Below are 15,259 nucleotides of genomic sequence, written 5' to 3' on the forward strand. Positions count from 1 at the left end.
AGCACGGCCCTCCAGCCAGTTCCTTATCCAACGGAGTGTAAAACTGTCCAAAACAGTCTTGCCAACTGCCCTTGTTGCAGTTCATAGTTCAGTCCCTGAAGGAAAGGTATTGAAGCAAATTCTCCTTGAACCTGTGCTGTTTCAGGTGTTTGAGGCAGAGAAGCAATATGTAGGATGTTGTTTGTTCCAGGGAAGAGCTTGGGAAAATCTTGTCCTTTGTGCCCATGTGTTCTGTGTAACTAAGTCTGAAGATCATCAGTGATGATGAATTTTTTTGAAGGTTACCTTGAAGGTGTTACATTTGCTTCTAGCAAGAGTCTACAAAGGGGCAAAACCACTAGCATGCTAATGACCTGTTGTTGCAAAATGTTTTATGTATTGCTGCTGTGTGGCAGGTGATTATGGGTACTGTGTCTTTTTGAAAGTAAAAGTGAATGTAACTGCAAAAAACCCATCACCCCTGTGCAAATTATGTTACATTATTCAGGCTAGCAGTGACAAGAGCTGGATTAAAGACAGTGCAAACATCTATATATGTATGTATATATATATTTTTTTTTTCCTGGCTTATTAGGTAGAAATCCTAGGGAAAAACAGTGAGTCTGCAGCAGGCTGTTGTGATGAGGTATGGTGCATCTCCATTGCAAGTCCTGGGGCTCTGACTGGGATTTGGGAGATCCAGGGAGTCCACTGTGTTGGTTCGTGCTGGGTGAGGCAGCACTTGAATGGGGAAGACCTAAAGAAGCCTGCAATTACTTGAATTCAGTAGAGCAGAGGTAAAAAGGCAGCCTGCCAGCCCTGCTGGAATGGTGTTTCTTTTGCTGAAGTAGGAAGTTTAATAAAAAACCAAACCAAAACAAAACAGATTTATGTCATATTTGACTCAGCATCCAAAGACTTCATGATTAGACTCATTTCAGATTCAGTGGAAACTCAACATGAAAATTTCTTGCTTTCCAGCTGTAACTGTGCAGACGGTAATTGGAGTATTCCATAGCCTGTGGTATTTAGGTGAGGGAGGGGAAAACATTATTGGTCATAAATACAGAACATCTGTGTATTTGATACTATTACAGGGAAAGAATTGAAATACTCTATCCTTTACTCAAGAATATAGCAAAGGCTGCTGCTTTGCTGATAAAAGACCATGTGACATTTGGCTTTTTAACCAGCCTGTGTTGCTGTTTGGTTTGTGAAAGTTAGCTGTCAAGTAGATCAGTAATGGCAGTATATCCTCTGTTTGCCTGAAGATGTAATGAAGGCCTTCCTTTCCGTACAAGAAACATGAGCTGTTTGTCTTGCTGTTCAGAGTTCTCTGTTTCCTATTTGCCTCCCTGTCCCCTCTATCTTGCTCATTCCTGAAGAAAAGATCAGTTTATGGCTTTCTTGTGACTGCAAAGTCCATCTGTATTACCTTCTTATTTTTCAAACCAGCATCTCTGTGTGTTTTTTCTGTGTTGCTTCTCAGACTTCAAAGAAGTCCTCCAGAAACATTCACAAAGCTTTTTCCTTAAAGCTTGCTTATGCAGTGATGTCTACAGAGCCTTTGAGGAGGGTTAATGCTTCTGAGGTTCTTTGTCTTTGAATACTGAACTATTTGTATTGTCTGTTTGCTTCCTTACTGTTGTTTCCTTTCTTTCTATAGCTTCTTCCATTTCCTTTTTTTTTGTTCTCTCAGGGACTGTTTCTGTTCTGACCCAGACCTAACGCTTGTAGGCTCTTTCATAATGTGGAATATGAGTGAGAATCACATTTGTATTTGGCACAGCATTTAAACTAGCAGTGTGATGAACAGGCCACAAGCAGCCTACATTATTAATGTGTCTGCTTTTGTTCCACAGAAGCCCCTTGTGCTACTCCATTGATCTGTAGCTTTGGAAGGCCAGTGGACCTTGAGAAGGATGACTACCAGAAGGTTATATGCAACAACGAGCACTGCCCTTACAGCACCTGGATGCACCTTCAGTGCTTCTATGAGTGGGAAAGCAGCATTCTTGTCCAGTTCAATTGCATCGGCAGAGCAAGGAGCTGGAATGAGAAGCAGTGTCGCCAGAACATGTGGACAAAGAAGGGATACGACCTCGCTTTTCGCTTCTGCTCCTGTCGGTGCGGGCAGGGTCATTTGAAGAAGGACACTGACTGGTACCAGGTGAAACGAATGCAGGATGACAAGAAGAAGAAATCAGTGTTAGAGAAGAGCACAGGGAGGTCTATGGTGGAATCAGCAGAAGAGGCCAAAAAGGGCAGGCCAGCCAGCAAGCCGCAAAAGGGCTTAAGTCATGACATCCAGCGAAGGCATTCAGTGGACAGACAGAACTCCCAAGAGAAGAGTGTTATTGGTGGCAGCTATGCCGTTCGCTCCCCCTGCGTCTCTCCTGGGCAGTCCCCACCAACCGGCTACTCGATCCTCGCCCCCACCCACTTCAGCGGCCCCCGCTCATCACGATACTTAGGAGAGTTTCTAAAGAATGCCATCCACCTGGAGCCACACAAGAAGAACATGGCTGGAGGGGGAATGTTCAGGAATGCGCACTTTGATTATGGGGCAGCTGGTTTGCAAGCACATCGGTCGGGACACTTTGATGCCCCCGTGCAGTTTTTGAGAAGGCTTGACCTATCCGAGCTTCTCACTCACATACCCAGGCATAAATTGAATACTTTTCATGTGCGAATGGAAGATGATGCCCAGGTGGGCCAAGGGGAGGACCTGCGGAAGTTTATTCTTGCTGCTCTTAGTGCCAGCCACAGGAATGTTGTGAACTGTGCACTGTGCCACAGGGCATTGCCAGTGTTTGAACAGTTTCCGCTGGTGGATGGAACCCTATTTCTTAGCCCATCGAGACACGATGAAATTGAATATGATGTTCCCTGTCACCTTCAAGGTACAGGTTGTCTGTCCGTCATGCTAGGTTTCATTTGGTGGTGGGACTGCTTTCCATACCCCACTCCCCATTTTAAATTTTCATTCTGATTCAGCATTTTTGAGTTGTACTCTCAGGCTTGGAAGCATGTTCAAATTACAGTGTGGGTCAGGTTGAAATTCTTGGCAGGAATTACAAAAAACAAATACTGTGTAGAAAGATCCATGCCTTGTGACTTGTTTACAACCAGGAGATATCTTACCAGGTTACTAGATAGACTGTAGGAAGATTTTTCAGCCACCTTATTGCAGTGTGTATGTACTGATTTATATGTTGTGAGTTTTCCTCCAAGACATACATCAACAGCATACATTTCGGCATGCTGTGCTGTGGCATGGAAGAAAGTCGTGTTTGTACTGCCAGCTATGCCTCTTGTCTGCTTTCAGATTAGAGAATATCAGTTTCGTTTTATTGGAGACAGTATTTTTTTGCGTGGCAAAGACTGTAGTCTAGCCTATATTAGTGCAGGCCTGGACAATTTATGTGGCCTGGAGAGGCTGTACATAGTGAAAATAAGCTTTTATCGTTCTGGGAAGAAGTGGTGATGGAGTAGTGAGGGATTTAGAAGTTGTTTCAAATTCCCGCCTCTTTGGTCAGCACCCTGACCGCGTCCCAGCTCTGTGCTGAGCCAGGGCCAAAGCATGTGTTGTTTTTCTCCTCCCAGAGAAGTAAACAAACATGGACTGGGATGAGCTTCAGCTCTTCCCGAAAAGTATGTCTCAAACTGAGTGATAGGGTCAAAACACATCTGTCCTGCCGTCTGCTGGCAGCCAGTGTGGCTAACACAAGTCAGAGTTAGTTTAGTGCTCAAAAACATGAAGTTCTGTGTTGAAAAGTGTAATGGGAATGCAGTAGCAGGAGGCATTTTAGCACTTGCTCTCCTTTTGTTAAATTTGTTATATCTCATGCATGGCCATAATATCTGTTATATAATAATGTTCCTTTGCTCAGCAAACTTTGTATTGTTTTCTTTATTTAAATCACTGTGTGCTAAGTCACTGACCTGTATTCATGCTAATATTATCATTTCTGTCTTACCTAATATACTTTAAAGGGAAAAAGTGATAGGAAAAATTAGAAGTTGAAAAATCTGCAAGAAAACAGAATATACCTCTGTGAGATAACTGCTTATTGGCTGTTGTGAGGAGGCATGCACAATCAGTCCTAATAGCTGGTTTAGAAAGAGTGGAACTTATCACTTGTTAACTTGTTTGCCACTAGGAATGAAGCTCTGCCAAGTGTGTTTTTTGTTTGGTTTTGTTTTTTTTTTCATTAATTGCTCCTCACCCATTTGATGGTACACCTGAAAAATGTATTCAGACAAAATGCTGTGACTAATTAATTGTTAAAAATTTTACCTCGTTATCCTGGGTAAAGTGGTTTATTATCAGAACTACTGTTCTCAGCTTTGCAATGAGATTATGCTTGCAAGGTGCTGTTCCAGGGTGTTATTTTCTCTTCAGTAAAGAGAATCACTTCTTTATTTCATGCATGTTTAAGATACCAAGAGTCTCATTTCCTATAGCATAGGAAGTACTCTGTAGGATCCTGAAAATTAAATGGTGGGGAAATTCAGCATTGTAATACACAGAAGCAGAACTTAAGATGATGAAAACTATTTGTCCTCCTTTGCAACAGAAAGCTTTAGTGCATGGAGTTACTTGAAAGTCTCTTGAAAATCTCGAGGAACAGAGCTTGTTACATTTTCTAAAGCTGAACACTCTGGAGGAACGCAATTTACCAGCTCATACCAACAAATTTTTTTGTGTATTTATATTTTAAGAAGAATCTGGTTTTCCTTTTCATTTTTTCTAGAGTAGTTGATTTAAAAATCAAACAATTTAAAAGTAATCCATTAATTTTAAAGTATCTGGTATGAACAAATCATATCTTGTTAATATTTTATTTCACTTATGTAGAAAAGGCACAAGTTGCTCTTTAAATTACAAACTGTGATGTGTCCAGTGCTTTGATGCTAATGAGCACAAATTGCAGTCCAACAAAGCACTGTCTGTATGCAGTCAGTCTTGTTTTGTATTTGATTTGTAACTGCATTACTTCTTAACTTTTTCTTGTGTAGCTGTGCAAAATGTGATATATTACAGAATTAATACCCCGTGTAAGTCCACTGCTAAACTGCAGATGGAATCAGTCCCTGCAAATCAGACCTATGTAGATTTGAGATCTTTGTAATTAGTGTAAGGCTTTTTGTTTCGTGGGAAGGATCGTAGAATTGCAGGGTTGGAAACAACCTGCAAGATGATTTAGTCCAACCGCCCTCTCACTACCATTGCTACCACAAGCACTAAACCACATCTCATTGCTCCTCATCCAAACGCCCGTTGAACACACTGCCAGGGATGGCGACTCCACCACCTCCCTGGGCAGCCATTGCAGTGCCTGACCGCTGAGAGAAAAAGTTCTTCCTCATGTCTAACCTAAACCTCCTCTGGCACAACTTGTGGCCATTTTCTCGGGTCCTGTTTGTTGCCTGGGAGAAGAGGCCAAACCCCTCCTCATCACAACCTTCCTTCAGGAAGTTGTAGAGTGCAGTGAGGTCTCCCCTGAGCCTCCTCTTCTCCAGACTGAACAATCCCAGCTCCTTCAGCCGCTCCTCATAAGACTTGTGCTCCAGACCCCTCACCAGTTTCATTGCTCTTCTCTGGACATGTTCCAGGGCCTCAATGTCTTTTTTGTAGTGAAGCTCACATCTTGGATTTTGCATTGTTGTGTTCAGCAGTGACATTTGTGCAGAGAAGATACTTTGTTTTAAAATCTGAATCTGTTGATTTTTTTGGAAGGCAGTATAAATCAGTTTTTGAAAGTTATTGTGTATATGGAGCTTAAGTTTGTTATAGAGCTTGAAACATAGGTTTGTATGGCATGTTAAAATCTGTGTAATATGTAATGTTTACTATCAAGGAATTGTTAGGAAAATGTACAGAAAAGAAAGTTGCTCATCTAGTTGTTGCTTTTTTTCCCACAAGGAAGATTAGTTCCTTAGTTCTCTGCTTGCTGGAAGATTTTGGCAAGCTGTTAAATGAGCCTTTACCCAGCTTGCTAAAAAGCTTCAACACTTCTACGCTTTCTGTGTCAGGTGGGGATGTAGCTAAGGCACAGTCTTCTTGTTGGAAAAACTGCAGCTGATCATATAGCTTAATAACCTGGCATCTGCTCATTTGGTTTAGGCAACTTTTATAAAGTATTTTGCTGAAGTCTATAGCACATAGAGGAACAAGGGGATCAGAAATTGGCAGAGTGTTGACTTTTTCCTGAGTTTCACGCCTATGGTAAATATCTTCAGTCAAGTCTTATGTATTTTCCATAGAGAAACACTTTTTTTTGCTTATCTTTCACTCTTTTTGAAATTAAGATTTTAATAAGGTATGATTTGTGTCACTAAAGGGCAAATAACACATTGTGGGAAATGTCTGTTTTAATCTTCTGTTACAGTCTCCTTAAGAAGTGTGTTTCCTGTCCACAGGAAGGCTTATGCATCTCTATGCTGTTTGTGTAGACTGCTTAGAAGGGGTTCACAAAATTATCTGCATTAAGTGCAAGTCCCGATGGGATGGAAGCTGGCATCAACTGGGAACTATGTATACCTATGATATTCTGGCAGCATCTCCTTGTTGTCAGGTCAGTATCGTACGTAAGACTCCTAAGGTGAAATTCCACTAACAATAATAAAGGTTTGTGTTTCTCTTTTCCATCCCTTCCTTCACCCTTCTTTTGCAGCCTATGAGTGCAGTACAAGAAAGCTGACTGAGTCTCTGTCCCTTGATCTTAACTTACGGAGTACAAAGGCCTATAGCTAGACAAAAGCTAATGTAATGGTCAGTGGACAGTGCTTGTTATATTTTGTTTGTTTCATATAAATCCCCATAAAATTAATTCACAATTAAAGCTGATGCTTGGGATGATCACTAGGAAGTGGTATCTGTGGTATCATATACAATTCTAGTAATACTTGAACATTGTTTAGCAGGTGATCTGTGGATTCAAGTTTCTAGTTGCTTGAGGGTTGTTTTATCCTAAGATAAATGTAGTAAAAAAGCCAGGAAAATTGAAAGGTATGAAGAGTCTTTGTGCATAGAGATACCCATCTCTCCTTAATCTTTTCTGTGACTGACTGTGTTGATGGTATCCTGCCACAGCCTGAAGAAGCTTAACTGTCATTAAATGCTCACCTAATTTATGCTTTTGGTAGGAAGGAGTCAAGGCTTCAGGTTAGTCCAAAGTAGACACGTACCTGAAGCAGCAGGACCATCAGCATCCAAGAGATCTTCCTTTCAGATGAATGGAAACTCAGCAGTTTTGTTGTGGAGGTAGTTGTAGAGCCAGACAAAAGCTAATGTAATGATTGCTCAGTGGCCATACCCATGAAACCAAAACCAGCCATTGCCTTCAAACAGGCAGGATTTGTCACTGACTTAGAGCAGGTGCTTGCCAAGATGTTTGCATTCCACCACTTCATGGTGTTGTGGATGTTTTCCACAGAGCTTTGCAGTGTCTTTGTTTCTTACTACTGCAGAGTTCCAAGCAGTTTCTGAGGGAGGCTCAAAAGGAAGACTACCCCTGGTCTTGAAGATGTGGCAATACAAGAGACAACTGCAGTATAGTTTTTCCAGTATGTGGAACTGAATTTAATTTTAAATTTAACATTTCTACTAACGCTGAGAAGACAAGTGGAGTTCCTGGAACTGGAAAAAAATGGCATTGATTATATTGGTGTAATATATATTATATCAGTTATATATATTGATTATAACTTAAGACATTACCTCATTTTTTGTGCTTCTTGAGATTTTAGCTACTTTAAAATAGGGATTTTCAGTTATAAAACATTGATGCTACTTGCTAGTTCAGTAAAATAGAGGAAATTTAAATCTGAATTGCTTCTATTGAACGTGCAAGACAAGAATTAAGGTCTCATTATACATGAATCTTAATTGTATGATTAATGGACAGTGTGACAGTACAAGGTAAGTAATAGAACTGAATATAAAATCATTAGCTTCAGTGTGTGTGATTGCTGGCTGATACATATTATTGTTTCACCACGATTGTTACAGATGATTTTGGGCATACAGAGGAATGACATTTAAATATTGTGTATAATTTAACTCTGAATTGCCTTTCTGATTTCTGTTTTGAATAATTGCGTACCTTATATCAAAATATTTAATTGTACTCCATGAATGTGCTTGTAAGATAATGAACTACAGCCACTGTCAGGTTGCTTGCAGCTAGCTGATGGGCTGACCTGTAGCAAGAGGAAAAAGCACACTTCTTAAAAGAAAATACTGTAAATCCATTCCCTATTAGACTGTATTTCTTACAATTTCTGCATTTCAAGCAGGGCAGATATCTGAGGACTTTGTTTTCTTTCTTCTTGAGTCTTGTCTCAACAGCAGTAGTACTTCAATAATTTCTTCCTCCTCCCAAGAAAATACATTAAGTCAAAGATGATACAGAAAATCATTTGTTCTTTTCAATGAAGAGCTGAAGCTCTCACTGGCATGTAGGTCTATGGGGTTAAGCTGTGGTATGTATCAGGCCCTCGCTGCTTGTTTTGTCATCTTTACTCTTAACCTCCTTTGTGATTCTTAAGTCTCCATTTCTCCTGAGTGTTTTTGTATTGCCTGCTGAGCTTTCTGTACAGGAAATGAGCTTATTTTCTCAGCTAGATGTCTCCTGAAAACTTTTTTTTGTTGTTTTTCATACTGATCATGAATAGCTCTGCCAGCCCTTACCCTTTAATTTTGTTTCTCCTATCTGCTCAGTTAATGTTGGTCCTGCCTCAGTTGGGTTTTGTAAAATAGTTTTAAAAGTGACAAAAGCTTTAAGTGACCTACAGTTTATGTAACCTGGTGTGTATTATAAATGTTTAAGTAGATATTTAAAGTGATAAAATACTGTGCCATACTGATAAAGTAAATTGAGTTATACGTTTGTCAAACCAAAAAGATTAGATTGTTAAACTAAAAGATTAAAGTGCTGATACATCTCGTGGAGAGATCAGAATGTAAACCTAAAAAGACACAGTGAGAGCTCTAGGGTAAGGATTGCATGGCACGCATGCGAAGTTTCCCTCCTCACTTAAGGGCTGCTTTTGTGATTTATTGAGACAGCACTTCATATGCCAAGGACATGAATTTGTTCTGAGGTGAACCAACACTAAGCAGCTCTATGCATATATGAGCTTTGAAACTCTAAACCACCTGTCAGTCACAGTGGATGATATTTGAGTTACAGACTCTATGGGCTATAGATGTTATTTCATGTGGAAAAAAATCTGCATGCCTGTAATTTACTGGTCTGGGTGAACTATGTCCTTACTGGCAGGTGCCATGGCTGCAGGTTTCCTGACTGAAGCTGTTAACTACCAGAGGCCAGGGCAGTGTGTCTCTTGCTGAGGTGAGGAACGAAAGTGAATCTGGTTGTTTCAAAAATGTTTTTCTTGTTTTTTCTTTCTTTTTTTTCTTTTTTTTTTTTTTTTCTTAAGGCTCGACTGAACTGTAAGCACTGTGGGAAGCCAGTAATAGATGTACGGATTGGCATGCAGTATTTCTCCGAATACAGCAACGTCCAGCAGTGTCCGCACTGTGGAAACCTAGACTACCACTTCGTGAAGCCATTTTCTTCATTTAAAGTTTTGGAGGCTTATTGACGAAAGCTTTGCTTTAGTAATAGTTATTTTATGGGTATTTCAACTTTATTACATATCTTTTTATAGAATTCATTCTGTGATGAAATTACTTTCTTTTCTAACTGAAAGAGCAGCTTCTTTGTCTGTGTACATATGAATATGTATATATACATGTTGTTAAATCAGAATCCTCCTGATGAGATCTCTGTCAAGGCTGGAGGCAAGCCAATTTTAATGGCCTTTGAATATATCCCAGGTGTGGGGATAAAATGTTCAGCTATAATTATTTGGTTGTGTTTTTTGTATTATTGTAATACAGTTTATAGAAGGGTGTGGAGAGTACAGGATGCAGAAATATATGCTGGTGGCAGGTGGGTAATTGTGTAGGTTTGTTGTCCCTCTAGCATGGTGGAAAAGGGAAATCCTTGGAAAGAAGTTGTCCCATTAGTGTTAAATTCATCAAGTCTCTTGCATCCCAATGGGGGCAGGTGCATACGTATCCCAGACGTGTGGTTGTTTTTGTGGGCTTTTGTTCAGGTTTCCCAAGGTGGGGGAAAATTAAGATACTGTGACAAGTGAATGTAAATCTGTGCCAGAAAAGGTAATCTTGAATTATTTTTTGGCATAGTGTCTTCCTGCCATGTATGTTTGGTGTGTGTTACCCACACTGACTGATTGTATGGCAATAGGGCTGCTTCCACCAGTGTTGTAATGTTACCAGTTGGGTCATTTGTTTATACCAAAACAAGCTGAATATCTTAAAATGCTTTATTTAAAGGTATTTCTTCACAGATGTTTTAGAACCTCATGATAAGTGGAAGGAACAGGCTGAACTGAATGGGGATGTTTGTGTGTGTCTGCTGGGGCATTGCTTCCCACTGCTGACTAGTTTGACTGATTCAGAAGGAAGACCACAAAGTGGGATCTGGGCTATCAGACCTGTAAGAGCTGAAAGGCACCTAATATGACACATGGCATTGGTTTTTAAGTCAATGAATTGCTGCACCATTGTCTTTCAAAAGTTCAGTAAGACCAGGATCTAAAATCTTGAAGACTTTTTAGAAAGCAGACGTAGTGTATTTACTTTCTATATGCCTCTGTGCTGTATATAGTGGTCTGTGCATTAGGCAGTGAATTTGTGTTATAGTGGTTGGCCCTGTAGAATCTGCAAATTTTGTTTTTCACTCCCCGCTTTTTCCTTCCATAAATAAAAGTTTTTAAATAGGTTCAATAAAAGTTTTAATAGGTCACTGATATTTTACTTGGTTATTCAGGCTGGCAGAGATGCTTGCAAGAGCTTTCTTTGTTCACAGTATATTTGTGGAATGGTCACTCAAGAGGTGTGGGTTTTGATTCTCCATGAGATGGGATTATGTTTTGTTTCTTCTGAGGTTTTTCGACTTTCCCTAAATTACTGTCTTAGTGTATCTGTAGAAATCACTATCTTGAAATTGACCCTGATAACTGCACATCGTCAGAAGAAAAGAAAAAAGTCAGAAAGGGAGAAAGAAAACAAAAAAGTCAGAAGCCAAAAAAGCATTGCATGCACTGGGCAGAGAACTATGCTTTCTGCTAAATTAAGAATCAACTGGCTGACTGGCAGAGCACAGAGGGTCGTCGTTGGTGATGCAGAGTCTGGCTGGAGACCTGTAACCAGTGGTGTTCCTCAGGGGTCGGTGCTGGGTCCGGTCTTGTTCAACATCTTCATCAATGACCTTGATGAGGGGATAATGGCCACCCTCAGCAAGTTTGCTGATGATACGAAGTTGGGAGGATTGGCTGACATGCCTGAAGGCTGTGTTGCCATTCAGCGAGACCTGGACAGGCTGGAGAGCTGGGCAGAAAAAAAACGGATGAGGTTTAACAAAAGCAAGAGTAGAGTCTTGCATCTGGGGAGGAATAATTGCATGCACCAGTACAGGTTGGGGGATGAGCTGCTGGAGGGGAGCTCTGCGGAAAGGGACCTGGGTGTCCTGGTGGACGACAGGTTGGCCATGAGCCAGCAGTGTGCCCTTGTGGCCAAAAAGGCCAATGGCATCCTGGGGTGCATTAAAAAGAGCATGGCCAGCAGGTCAAAGGAGGTGATCCTCCCCCTCTACTCTGCCCTGGTAAGGCCTCATCTGCAGTACTGCGTCCAGTTCTGGGCTCCCCAGTACAAAAAAGACAGGGATCTCTTGGAAAGAGTCCAGCGGAGGGCCACGAAGATGGTGAAGGGCCTGGAGCATCTTCCCTATGAGGAAAGGCTGAGTGAACTGGGTCTGTTCAGCCTTGAGAAAAGAAGACTGAGAGGGGACCTGATCCAGGTCTATAAATATCTAAGGTGTGGGGGGCAGAATGGCGAGGCCGGACTCTTTTCAGTGGTGAGTGGAGACAGGACAAGGGGAAACGGCTGGAAACTGCAGCATAGGAAGTTCCGCACAAATGTGCGCAAGAACTTCTTTACAGTGAGGTGATGGAGCACTGGAACAGGCTGCCCAGGGAGGTGGTGGAATCTCCTTCTCTGGAGATGTTCAAGACCTGCCTGGATGCCTACCTGTGCGACCTGCTGTAGGGAACCTGCTTTGGCAGGGGGGTTGGACTCGATGATCTCTGGAGGTCCCTTCCAAGCCCTACAATTCTGTGATTCTGTGAAGAAAATAATGTGCACATAAAACTTGAACTGAATACCCACGTTTCTTTGTGCATAAAAAATGCCAAGTTCACAGTTTTATCCTGTCTGTCTTCTCTGCAGAATTAGCTTTTTTTTTTTAGTATTAGACGCTTCAGATAGTACTCAAGCTGCACAGAGGGCTTATGTTGGCAAAGATCACTTACTCCTAACTTGAGTGGTAATATCCTTAGAAGCAAGCCAAATCAAGCTAATGATTTACACATTTGGATAGGGCTGGGCTGTCTCATGCAGTAACACTGGTGAGCCAGAACAGCAATGTTAGCAGGCTGTGCTGTCTGACATTGACAGCTCTCCCTTCGCCCTGTCCTCACTTCTTGTCCATGTGTTTGTATCTGGAGCACATCCTTGGGGTTTTGTGCATTTGTTGTGCACTCCCTAGGAGTGTGTTTTTAAGGTTTTGGGAAATCCTGTTTCCTTTCGAAGACAAATTGTGGGGAAAAAAATCAGAGACTTTTAACACCATTCTAGTGTGGTTAACACAAACCCCAGTTACATCTACACTATTTGCAGTGGTACCAGCACTGTAATTGTTGCCCACAGGAACAGGATCTGGCCCAGGCATGCCTGGGCTGAAAGGAGGTGGCAAGCAGATAAAATATTATTAGCTGTGCATTACAGACTTCCCTTGTACAGAACAAACAAGTTATAGTTTGAATTAACAACTTGGGTCGTTCAGCTTCAATGGTGTGTTCCCAAAACCTAATGGACTTAGGATGGTTTGGAGTCACCTTATCTGGCAGTACTGTGAGAACCAGATTAAAAGTGCAAGTACTGGCTGATTCCAGCAATCTAAAATCACACAGCAAAGACGAAAGTCCTGTAATGAGAAGAATTAAAAGATACACGTGTAAGTGTTGTTCTTGAGTGCAAGTCATTCAAGCTTTGGGCCTGGGGTATTAATCCCCACATGCACTACATGGATAGCAAAATAGTAGCATTCTGTACCCATTTTTTTTTTCAAACATTTGGTGAGGAGAGGTGTCACTGTGCAATGCACGCTGTAGGGCAGAAGTGGGATCTGGAGATCTTCTAAATACTTTCTCATTTACTTTCCTTATAGTAGCTTAATTTATAATTTTATTCTTTAAGTACTTAGATGCTTCTCCAGACATGTATGTATGACAATCGAGGTAAGAGTAGAAGTGGAAAAAAGGAAATTTGGCTAATTTTTAAAAACACAAGCGTATGAAAGGTTATACAGTATATTCAAGTCAAAACCAAGAATGCAGCAGACTGAGAAAGTGGGAATGGAAATGCCTATTTAAATTCTTAACATTGAGAAGTTATGTACAAATCTATCAAAGAAGACAATTTTTTTCTCCGTGATCTTTTAATTTTGCTATTAAGTGAGTCTTTGCTGCCAATAGTGGCAATAAATGCCTGTTTTCTTGCAAAGCATCTCTTTCAACTGGAGGTTAGCAGCAGACGTAGAACAGCAGAAATGATTCTCGGTGGAAACTAGCTGAGCAACAAAGATTCTCTGAGGTTTTCCTCGAAAGTAAATTGTACCAGTTTGTAGAGAATGCTTTCTCTGCTTCTTCCTAATACAGAAATCTGATCATGGGTTACTGCAAAATGTCAGTAAGATTTTGTTTTGCATCAGATTCTAATCAAGCAATTAGGCCTACCCTTTTGGCTGGGCGTTGCATAAGCACAAGGGCAAAGCTAACTTCTTTGAGACTTAATAGCTACTGAAGGTTGAACTGGGCAGCACTTGGTTTGCTATCTATCGTGATGACCATTGGAAAGAGTCAGTGAGATTTTAAATGTATCAAAAGGAAAATGATTTGTCTAGGGAAGGAGCTGCTTGCTTTGCTTGTTTGGCTGAAGTTTACTCTTCACTACCTTTCATTTTTCTGATGTGTTCTTTTTAGTCTGGCCTGTGGTCAGATTAAACTGTGCCTGAAGTATGTTTTGTAAATGAGAATACAGTCCTCTGGATTTGGAGGTACATTCTACTCTTCTGAAATGCACGATACTCCTTGTGATAGTAATAGGAGTTGCATGTGCAAATGCTTTTCTTTCCAGTAGTTAACAATGTTTTCCATAGGAGAGGCTTGCATTTAGCTAGACTTAATATTTTGGATGTGTAAATGAATTCATCCATCAGTAGTACATTTTAAAGTAAATTTTGATAACCGTAACTAACAAAATGGACGTCTTTTACATGCTGACACGTAATTTGACATCTATCAAGGTGAACAGGCTGAAATTCTTGTTCTATCTAATGCCGCAGTCATGAAAACTACAGTGTTCTGTAGCCCATAGACTGTTCTACAGTCTATTTGCATTAATGTGTCCAGTAGTGAGCAGTGTATTCATAATGAATTTAATTGGGAAAATAGGGAATATTCCTACAAGGGAGGCATCTAACACAGTTTTGTTTTGTTTTCATGTACTCTTCATTTCGCTGTACCAGGTAACTGAGGACACAAATGTTGTTGTAAGGCCACTGGTGAGAAAACCCCTCAAAAATACACTTGTCTGTAAAGGTTTCTTGTTGAGACATTCTTGGATTGCACTTTTGCAGATGGAAGAATATGTACATAGCAAATGAATGTTGATGAAATTAAAATAATTGGTTATGATATCATTTGCGTGTGTTGTTAGAGAATATTTTGTTGTGACTTCTCTGTATTAAAAAAGTAATAAATACCAGACAGCTAATAGTGTGGGTTCTTCTTTCCCCGCTCTTCTGTCAGCTGCTTTCTTACATGCGCCCTGTACCGAGAGACGTAATACATTCATCTCAGAGAGTAAAAGAAAACAGTTTTTTGGTGTCATTTGAAATGAAGCTGTAATGTGTGACGTGTCCCTCGGCACAACGGCAGTCTGTTCGCTCTGTTGGCATTTGAAATGCTCTTCTTGCAGCCCAGTGTGGTCTGGGAGCTATGTCCCCAGAGCGCCTGCGTGCTGTCAGGAGGGATGAATAGAGAGGGCAGAGTGCTGAATCCTGTGTGTTGTTGAATCCCCTTCATGGAAATGTGCCCTCTGGTGCCTGAGACATCTCAGAAG

At 40.9% G+C, this 15,259-nt stretch overlaps 1 protein-coding gene across 1 annotated transcript in view; it reads left to right on the forward strand.

Annotated features, from left to right (window-relative positions):
• HECA (hdc homolog, cell cycle regulator) overlaps positions 1 to 14,904 on the forward strand; it is a 30,308-nt gene extending 15,404 nt beyond the window's left edge. Inside the window, exons 2-4 of the mRNA XM_048936358.1 lie at positions 1,842 to 2,882; positions 6,406 to 6,560; positions 9,430 to 14,904. Coding sequence (XP_048792315.1) covers positions 1,842 to 2,882; positions 6,406 to 6,560; positions 9,430 to 9,594 — 1,361 coding nt within the window. The 3' untranslated portion in view covers positions 9,595 to 14,904. The remainder of the gene's footprint in view (positions 1 to 1,841; positions 2,883 to 6,405; positions 6,561 to 9,429) is intronic.
• The last annotated feature ends 355 nt before the right edge of the window (positions 14,905 to 15,259 follow it).

The sequence above is a fragment of the Lagopus muta genome, chromosome 2 (genome assembly GCF_023343835.1).
Source record: "Lagopus muta isolate bLagMut1 chromosome 2, bLagMut1 primary, whole genome shotgun sequence".
NCBI classification, from domain to species: domain Eukaryota; kingdom Metazoa; phylum Chordata; class Aves; order Galliformes; family Phasianidae; genus Lagopus; species Lagopus muta.